General features: G+C 44.2%; 1 protein-coding gene across 2 annotated transcripts in view; it reads left to right on the forward strand.

Moving 5' to 3' along the window:
- The window catches only part of ATP6V0A2 (ATPase H+ transporting V0 subunit a2), a 53383-nt gene that overhangs the window by 24510 nt on the left and 18508 nt on the right, over positions 1-10365 (forward strand). For both annotated transcript variants that reach the window (XM_017544403.2, XM_037744256.1), the window contains exons 7-9: positions 2957-3039; positions 4619-4712; positions 5831-6043. In XM_017544403.2, the coding sequence (XP_017399892.1) occupies positions 2957-3039; positions 4619-4712; positions 5831-6043 (390 nt within the window). The remainder of the gene's footprint in view (positions 1-2956; positions 3040-4618; positions 4713-5830; positions 6044-10365) is intronic.

The raw sequence follows: 10365 nt of genomic DNA on the forward strand, positions 1-10365 counted from the left end.
AGCCTCCTGAGTAGCTGGGATTACAGGCACGTGCCACCATGCCCAGCTAATTTTTTGTATTTTTAGTAGAGACGGGGTTTCACCATGTTGACCAGGATGGTCTCGATCTTTTGACCTCGTGATCCGCCCGCCTCGGCCTCCCAAAGTGCTGGGATTACAGGTGTGAGCCACTGCGCCCGGCAAAAAAAATATTTTTTAAATAGAATTTGTAAGTTCTCTTGGGCCTCTTCAACCGTGTCCACCTCCCGGGTTCAAGCGATTCTCCTGCTTCAACCTCCCAAGCAGCTGGGATTACAGGTGCCCGCCAGCATGCCTGGCTAATTTTTTTATTTTTAGTGGAGACAGGGTTTCCATGTTGGCCAGGCTGGTCTCGAACTCCTGATCTCAAGTGATTGCCTGCCTTGGCCTCCCAAAGTGCTGCGATTACAGGTGTGAGCCACCGCACCCGGCCTCTTGTGCCAAATTTTTATGGAATATGTTAAAGAGCAGTAAACATCTCTGAAGGAATACAGAGAATGGATAGATGTATGTCTTGAAAATACAATCCCGTCCCCATAGTTATAAAGAAAATGCATGTTCATTATGGAAAAGTGGGAACAATGCAGAAAACACTCATTAGCTTCCTATTCTGAGCTACCGTTAACATGCCAGTGTATGTTCTCTCAGTCGTTTTCTGGATAAGATAGGGGTATTTTATTTGATAACTTTGACTCAGGTTCTAGGATTTGTTTATAGTGTCAGGTTTAGTGTCTTTTGGGTTCAATGTCTGACCCCCTTGAAGTCATTACAGATGCCAGAGACTATTTTTAGCCATTTTCTCCCGTTGGTGTCCTTCGTAAATGCTGACCATTTTCTCTGCATCAAAGCTAGACATGGGTGCCGTCTGTGGTTGTATAGTTTGTGTTTTTCTGTTGTATGGCACCTCTTCTGCCTTGTGCCTTAAGTGGTTGTGTTGCCAGGCTGGTCTTGAACTCCTGAGCTCAAATGATCCTCCTGCCTTGGCCCTCTAAGATGTTGGGATTATTGTTCCCGGCCTCTTTTTCCTGGTTTTAACTCTTTTCTGACAGTGTGAAATCTGCTTCCATTATCCACTGTGTGTTTGGTGGGTTGCTCAGTTAATTGACTTACTTATTCATTGTATTAATTCTCCCAGCCGCATCCTCCCACTCCCCCTCCTGCCATCCCCTCCCTCCCACCACCACCTGCCCATGCTGTGCTGTAGCTCCCCGCCTGTACTCCTGTTCCCTGAGGCCCAGGGCTCAATTTTTGGACAGCTTCCCTCTTCTTTTTGTCCTTAGGGATCTCACAGAATTTTATGCCCGAAATGTATATATTCCTAGCTTGGACCTGTCCCCATAATATTAGACTTTTAAGTCTGTCTATTCCATATCTCCTTTTAAGTATCTCGAAGACGTTTTTCTGCTTTTGCCTAAAACCGAACATGTGATCTTTCCTCCCAAACTTGCCCTCCCAGACCCGCTGATCTAACTGTGCAGGCTGAAAGCCTTGGCTTTCTCCCCACTCTTCTCTGCTTCTCGAGTCTCACTTGAATCCCTCAGCAGATCTGGTGACCATGTCTTTTAAATAGGGAGTCTGGCCACCTCTCACTCTGCCTCCCTCCTTGTCCAGGTCTCGTCCCCGCACCTGCCTCGCCTGGCTGGGCTCCTGCTCTTGCCTCTGCCTCACCCTGGTCTCTTCTCCCAGCATCCTGAATGATCCCCAGGAAACCACAGTCAGATCATTTCATTCCTCTACTCAGGACCCTCCAGGGGCCTCCTGTTTTCCTCACCAAAACCCCTCGGAGGTGCGCAGTGGGCCCGTGGCCCTCGTCACACCTCTGCGCCATGTTACCACATCCCTCCCCGGCAGTGCTGGCCTCCTTGAGTCTCCTGATCATGCTTCTCTGTGTGTTTCTCCTCTGCCTGGAAGTCTCTTCTCCCAGCATCTACGCGGCTGGTGTCCTCACTCCTGCATGGTTTTTTTTTTCTGTTTACCCTGACTTGAAGCTTACCTGCATGTCTTTATGCTTAGATGCCACCTTCTCGGGGAGGCCTTCTTGCCCGTCCTATGTGGGATCACAGTGCCCAAGCCTGCCTTCTCTCCTGTCTCCTCATCCTGCATATGCTCTTTATAGCACTTATCTCTACTTGGCCTACTTTCTTTGTTTCTTTTGCTGTCAAGTTAAATATAAGTTTAAGTTCCCTTCTCCTCCCAGGTCAGGGGTTTTTGTCTGTTTTCCTCACTGCTGTATCCCTGGCATCTATAATAGTGCCTGGCAAATAGGCTAAAAACCTATTCAGGTTTTATAGAATTCTGTTTTGTTGGGTATTTGTAAATACAGGTGATTCTTCATTATTTACAGTAATTATGTTCATAAAGTCACTGAGCTCTCTAAATCGTCAACTATGGAGCCACTGCTCCTAGGAGAAATGCAGGAGTTGAGTATTTACATTAAGCTCCCAGCCAGCAGCTCTGTGACTCGAGCCTGAACCAAGCATCCCTAACACACGCTGTGTCTCCGTCAGGCACATCACAGCTGTCTTGTGCTCAGGACACCAGACTGCACCTCAGCACAACCCTTGGGGGCCGTTTTGTATCGTGAAATCACCAGAAAAAGTACCGAAGTGTGAAAAACATGACAACAAACAGGACACTCGTTGATAGTCTGACAGAGGAGATGGGAAGGCAGGGTGTCACCTTGTTGGACTTTACCTGGGAATGTGGGTGTCAGGTGCCTAAAATTTTTGGCTGCTCTGCACATGACTGAAAGTGCTCTGTGGATTGATTTGGGGCTGTTACAGCAAGTAGGTACGTTTATAGTTACAGACTCCTCAAATAAGGAGGATTGACTGTATTGGGTGAATGAATGAATGAACGCTTTGACAGTGTTTGAGCTGCCAAAGTTCTAGAAGTTGTATATGCAGAAGTAACACTTACCCTTATTCATTCTTTGTAGGGGGAAGTCATAAAATGGTATGTCTTTTTAATATCCTTTTGGGGAGAGCAGATTGGCCACAAGGTTAAGAAGATATGTGATTGGTAAGAAAAAGAAACATTTCATTTCATTTATGTCTTTATATTCAGCCACCTCTGGTTCTCCTTCAGTATCCCTCTGGAGTCAGGAACAGGGTGGCTGCTACTTTTTGTTATATAATTTCTTTGCTGCACTGCTGAGTTCTTAAACATTTAATTTGTCATCTCTCTTGTCAGTGCATTACTTAAAATTATTTAAAAGTAGAGACCGTTTTAATAATATTCCTAGATTTGACTTTTTTCCTTGGGGGATCAAGGCTTCAGACTGGTTGAAAAAGGAATGAAGTTTTCATATGTTGTGACTTCCTGTTGCTTTGAGCTACCCGTTGGGCTTATCTGTCATCACTGAGCACGAGGCACCTCTTCTGTCCTGGTTACCCTGGGGCAGGGCTGTGGTGTGTGGTGAGGGGGGGTGTTCGGTGGCCTGTCCGGATGCAGAGCCTCCCTGTGCCACTGTCTCGCTGGACTCACTTGGACAAGTGGCCAAGCCTCAGTTTCTTCATCTATAAAAGGGGAGAGTGCCTTATAGGCCTTTTAGGACTAAATGAGGTGATCGGGTGAAAGATGTCAGTTTGGCATAAGCCATTGGTAATTTTGAGTAGTGGTACAACAGTCATCTGTGACTTACTCCTGTCAGCAAATGGGAACATAAGCAAAAGCCAGATCAAGTTGGAAAACTCAAAAGAACAGCCCTTTGCTTTCTTACACCAATGGAGAACTCAGCTTGCCTTGATTCTTGCAGGGTAGGGGTGGGATTTGGGTGTTTTCTTTTTACCAGAATTTGGTTCTCAATTGGTGGAATAGAAAGTAATTTCAGGTGTTACCCACATAAAGCTTTTATTTTAATAGACAGGTATTTGTTTTACTATAGATTTGAAAACTATACCCAGCTCAGCAAACACATGATTTCACAGATATTGTTGCTTAAGATAAGGCTAGAGTAGGTGTTTAGTTTTTCAAAGGCAGAACTTAAAGAAAAATCAAGGTATGGTGTTAACATATGAAGGTGGTCCGGGAATGCCTGCAGTTTGGGGGACAAAGCTCAGTATTCCCCCTTGAGGTCTGGGCGCTGAGTGGCCCTGGAGAAAACACCGGCTCAGGGAGACTGCGGACCCTGTCAAAGGCAACTGCTAGGAAGCCAGAGCCCTTTTCTTCTTTCGTTTCCGTGTGTGTGTGTGTGTGTGTGTGTGTGTGTGTGTGTGTATGTCTGTTTGTGTCTGTGTCTGTTTGTGTCTGTTTGTGTCTGTGTGTGTCTTTGTGTTTGTGTTTATGTCTGTTTGGTGATTCCCAGCCCAAGGATATTGTTGAATTTTAGGAAGTTGGAATTGGGAATGAACTGCTGGGAATCATTGAAGGCAGGAGTGGAATTTGGATCCAAGAGGGAGTTAGCTGGATTTGTTTCACTCAGCAGGTGCTTGCTGAGCATCTGTATGCACGGCCTGACCAAGGGCGGATGCCTGCGTCTGCACCCGTCTCTCCCAGGCAGCTGGTTTCATTCTGTTTTGTTGGGAAATGTGCAGGGGAGGTGAATGTGTTTAGTTCTAGCGCTGACAGATGTGAGAGCGTGTTCAACTCTGTCTTCCAGCTACCACTGCCACGTGTACCCCTATCCAAACACAGCCGAGGAGCGGAGGGAGATCCAGGAGGGGCTGAACACGCGCATTCAAGATCTCTACACTGTGAGTGAGCCCGAAGCGGGTGCCTCCTTATCTGAGGGCTGCCAAATGTTTACATATCTACTTTCTCTCCTTTTTAAAACAGATAATATTGGTTGTAGACAAATCCAGATGTTCTAGTGAGATTGGAATGTTGCTCCTCCTCCCCATGGAAATTTTATTTTAGCAGCCTGTTAGGAACATGAGTAATAATGATGGGGCTTTAAAAAAAGATTTTGTGGTCACCTTTGATATGTTAGATGGTAATTTTTTTTTTTTTTTTTTGAGACAGGATCTCGCTCTGTTGCCCAGGCTGGAGTGCAGTGGCATAATCTTGGCTCACTGCAACTTCTGCCTTCTGGGTTCAAGCGATTTTCCTGCTTTAGCCTCCCAAGAAGCCAGGATTACAGGCATGCAACACCACGCCTGGCTAATTTTTGTATTTTTAGTAGAGACAGAGTTTCGCCTTGTTGCCTAGGCTGGTCTCAAATTCCTGACCTCCAATGATTCTCCCACCCCAGCCTCCCAAAGCTCAGGGATTACAGGTGTGAGCCACCACACTCAGCCTGGATTATAATTCCTGACCACAAGAGACAAGCCAGCCCCAGTTAACATGGTTGGCATTATTTTACCTAAAGGATTTAAATTCATTTGTCTTCTGATGACAGTGAGGGTTCTCGTTGGCAAGAAGCATCCTTCTGGCTCACTTAAGCGAGAGAGGATCTCTGGCAGGATTGGGATGGGCGTTCGTTGGTGAATCACAGGGTTGATGGGGCGAGGCCAAGCTTGGGAGTGATTAGGAACCCAGGGAGCTTGCTGGACCCTGGTAGGCCGTCACACTGCTGCAGTGATGATGATGTGTCACCATTTCCTGTGCCCCTGAGGTCATGTTCTCCAGAGGCAACCTCCCAAAAAAGGGTATATGATTGACTGAGCTTAGATTTTTTCTGCCCACCTCTGAGTGGTACTAGAGGCGGGGAGAGGAAAGAAGGAATGGCTCCCTTATCAGCCACCGGGAGAGACAGGTGCCTGGAATGATCCTCCATCAGTGGGGAGAAAGTCGTCTAAAGGAAGTTGGGTGCCAGGTGGACAAAAACTAAAACATGCCCACTCCGCTGAAAGCCCCTGTTGTTCGTCCCCAGGTGCTGCACAAAACTGAGGACTATTTGAGGCAAGTGCTATGTAAAGCAGCTGAGTCTGTCTACAGCCGTGTGATCCAGGTGAAGAAAATGAAGGCCATCTACCACATGCTGAACATGTGCAGCTTCGATGTGACCAACAAGTGCCTCATTGCCGAGGTCTGGTGTCCCGAGGCCGATCTGCAGGACCTGCGCCGGGCGCTGGAGGAGGGCTCGGTAAGGCCACCTTCCTCTCCTCTGCCAGGAACAGAAGAGAAACTAATGGAACTGATACTTTCAGAGAAATAAAGGAAGTGAGAATTTCATAGAGTAATGAGAATGCACTGTATTGACTCTTCTTTTGGTTTTTAAAAATATTAATTAAAAAAATTAAAATAGAGATGAGGTTTTGCTGTGTTGCCCAGGCTTGTCTCAAACTCCTGGTCCCAAGTGATCCTCCTGCCTCAGCCTCCCAAAGTGCTGGGATTACAGCTGTGAGCCACTGTGCCCAGCCTTGGCTCTGTATTTTAACTGAAATTATGGTGAGCTGGTTATTTAAAGCTGTGCGTGTGTACATGCATTTTTAAATTGCTCTTTTGAGTAATACATTCATTCACATGGTTTAAAAGTGAAGAGAAATAAGAGTATGAAAGACACAGTGCAGTGAATTCCACCCATCCCAGAGCCTCACTTGTCTACTTTCTCCACTCAGAGATAACCATTACCCAGTGCTGTTATTTCTTTGAGTTTCTTAACCATAGATAAGCAGATAGGAATAGATAATATTTTTCTTTTTCTTCTCAAAAGGGAAGAAATGTATTTATACATTCTTTTCACTAAATAAAACTCTCTTTTTCTTGTAACTATTTTATATTCTGCTGTGTGCATACTATGACTTATTTAACCAGTTCTTTGATCATTTAGGCAGTTTTCACTTTTACAAATAGTACTATAATGTACAAATCTTTTTTTTTTTTTTTTTTTGACAAGGAATCTCGCTCCGTCACCCAGGCTGGAGTGCGGTGGTGTGACCTCGGCTTACTGCAACATCTGCCTCCCGATTCAAGCAATTCTTTTGCCTCAGCCTCCTGAGTAGCTGGGACTATAGGTGCGTGCCACCATGCCTGGCTAATTTTTTGTATTTTTAGTAGAGATGGGGTTTCACCATATTGGTCAGGCTGGTCTTAAACTCCTGACCTCGTGATTTGCCCGTCTTGGCCTCCCAAAGTGCTGGGATTACAGGAGTGAGCCACCGTGCCTGGCCGTACAAATCTATTTGTAGGTAAATTCCCAGAAATGGAATTGCTGGACTGATTTTGATAGATGTTGTCAGCTGTTGTATTTCTCTCATTATAAGTGAAGGGGAATACCTTTTTTTAAGAGCCTTTTGAATTTCCTCTTTTGTGAACTGTCTCTTCATATTCTGCAGTCATTTTCCATTGTATGTTGGCTTTTCCCTTACCAATTTCTCTTGGCTCCTGGTCTGTGACACCAGTAAGAATATTTTCCCCAGTTTGTCCCTTATCTTTTGACTTAGGATATTTCAAATTATTTGTTTTGGCTACACAGAAGTTTTTTGTTAAATATAGTTGAACTTACTCATCTTTGCTCTTACACCTTCTGGATTTTGAATCACAGGCTTTTCCCACTTTGAGGTTATGGAGTAATTCTCCCACGTTCCTGTGAGGTTTTTCTTCTATGCTAAACTCAGACTTTGGTCATGGAAAGAACAGGTTTACATATTTCAAGTGACAGTTAAGGGAACACGTTTTTCATGAGTTTTTTTGGTTATGTAACCTTGTCTCATTACATAATTCTGTGATGGTACAAATGTAAAATATAATGTCCATTATGGCATAAACATAAAATACCCAGTACTGAGAAAGACAGCAACACATAAATCGTATTTTGTTATTTAGAGTATGAGCCATCCAGTTGAGAGATAAACACAGGTGATTCTTATTTATCGAGGTGGTATCAGCTCTGACTCTTGGTTTTCCCTGTCAAGGGGTACTGAGCTCTCAGCCCACCTCTTATTGCCCATAGTCCTGGCCTCTTCCCTTTCCTCATCTTTCCTGTCCTGTGTTATTTTTCTCCATGCATTTTTAGTTTTCTTGAAAACGAGCTGGCTTTTGAAGATAGAAGCAGGTGACTGAAACATTCTCCAGTGTTGATGAAGGCCAGCTCATCACCTGCTTCCCCACACCTCATGATCTGGCCCTTCACAGTTGCCTTGGTAGTCAGCTCGTGTCTAGAGGATGCCTTTTCTTCTGTCACCAAGATTGAATTTGATGAGGCACACAGGGGTCTCACATGCAGAACTCCTAACAGGATGTGCAGGTGGAAGCAGGGAGTCTGAGCTTCCGGCCTACTGATCCCAGTTCTTGGGTTTACGTCTCTCTAGTCACTTGGCTACCAGAAGCTTGTTCCCTAGAGATGCCTCAGGAAACTTGGAAGAATCATATTCCCTGAATTCTCACATTGATCACAGTGTCTGTCTGTCTGCTGCCTTTTATAACTGGGAGTTAGTTTTTCTGGAAATAAAATTCAGGGCTCATTTTTTTCCCCCTTGACTATCTTACACCTGTTCCTCCATTTTGTGCTGGCACCAGGCTCCTGACAAAAAGCCTGATTTTAATCTGATTTTCTTTTCCTTGTAATTCATGTGCTTTTTCAGTTTAGCTTTTTTTTTTTTTTTTTTTTTTTTTTTTTTTTTTTTATCTTGTCTAGAAAAAGAAAGATCTTTTCTTTTTCTTTAAAGACCAGTGATTTTCATCCTGGGCAACGTGGTTAAACCCCACCTCTACAAAAAACTAAAAAATTAGCTAATGATGCACCTGTAATCCCACCTACTTTGGAGGCTGGGGTGGGAGGATCGCCCGAGCCTGGGAGGTTGAGGCTGCGTTGCCTGAGCGACAGAGCCAGACCTTGCCTCAAAAAGAAAAAAAAACAAAATAAAATGAAAAACCCCAATGATTTAACAGAATGTGTCTCTCTCTTTTTTTTTTTTTTGAGACAGAGTCTGGCTCTTTTGCCCAGGCTGGAATACAGTGGTGTGATATTGGCTTACTGTAACCTTTGTCTCCCAAGTTCAAGTGATTCTCATGCCTTAGCCTACCAAATAGCTGTGACTAGGGACTAGAGGTGTGCACCACCATGCCTGCCTAATTTTTGTATTTTTAGTAGAGATGGGGTTTCATCACGTTGGCCAGGCTGGTCTCAAACTCCTGACCTCAAGTGATCCATCCATGTTGGCCTCCCAAAATGCTGGGATTATAGGCGTGAGCCATCACTCCTGGCCCAGATGTGTCTCTTAATGTGGCCTTTCTCTGTGTTCTTCCAAGATATAGTCTTTGGTGGTGGTTTTGTTAATTTCACAAACATTCTTCTGAATTGCAGTTTTCAGTATTTACTTTACTGTTTTGCTTTGGTTTTCTTCTTTTAGGACCTCCCGTCTTCTTTCAGTGGACCCTTCTTTGCTTACCTTCAGTATCTGTCACTTTCCCTTGAATCCTTTTTGTCTTTCTTCACGTCTTTTTGATTTGTAAAATTTCTCATCTTTGCACCTTCTGTTTCTCTTTTTTTTTATTTTTTATTTTTAAATTTTCTTTTTCAGCTTCCTCAGGTTGAAGTGTTTCTCTTACAGCATTATGAAGAAGGGTTCTTCACCTTTGTGTTCCTTCTAGTTTTGTCTTATTTCTGAAACAAAATTTTTCTTTTTTTTCCTAATTCCTTTCTTTAGTTCTGTTACCTCATTTCTGAGTCTTTCTAATTCTGATTCCTGGTGCTTTTTTCTGTCTTCTATCATTTTCTTAATTCTTTTAACTCCTTTTGAAACAGTAAGTGACTGGTTTTATCTGTTTTGTGGACATTCTTTCTGGCATCTTCTTAACTGCTCCTTGGCTTTTTTCTTCTTACGACCTTGTATAAGATTGGCCTCCTCCCTCCTCTTCTCACTTTTAAATGAAATTAGACTTTTGAGGCTGGATGCGGCGGCTCACGCCAGTATCCCAGCACTCTGGAGGCTCAGGCAGGCAGATCACTTGAGTCCACAAGTTCGAGAGCAGCCTGGCCAGCGTGGTGAGACCTTGTCTCTACTAAAAATACGAAAAATACAAAATACAAAAAAAATTAGCCAGGTGTGGTGGTGCATGCCTGTAATCCCAGCTACTTGGAAGGCTGAGGCATGGGAATATCTTGAACCCTGGAGGTGGAGGTTAAAAAAAGAAAAAAAAAAGATTTATGGAACATGGTAAAGATGCTCAGCTGCTCGAGGAAATTTTCTTTATTTTTTTTATTTTGAGACGGAGTCTCACTCTGTCACCAGGCTGGAGTGCAGTGGCACAATCTCATGATCTCAGCTCACTGTGACTTCTGCCTCCTGGGTTCAGGTGATTCTCCTGCCTTAGCTTCCTGAGTAGCTGGGACTACAGGTGTGCGCCACCATGCCCAGGTAATTTTTCTATTTTTAGTAGAGACCAGATTTCATCATGTTGGCTAGGATGGTCTTGATCTCTTGACCTTGTGATCCACCCACCTCGGCCTCCCAAAACACGGGG

Source organism: Cebus imitator, unplaced genomic scaffold, assembly GCF_001604975.1.
Source record: "Cebus imitator isolate Cc_AM_T3 unplaced genomic scaffold, Cebus_imitator-1.0 Scaffold169, whole genome shotgun sequence".
Classification (NCBI taxonomy): Eukaryota; Metazoa; Chordata; class Mammalia; order Primates; family Cebidae; genus Cebus; species Cebus imitator.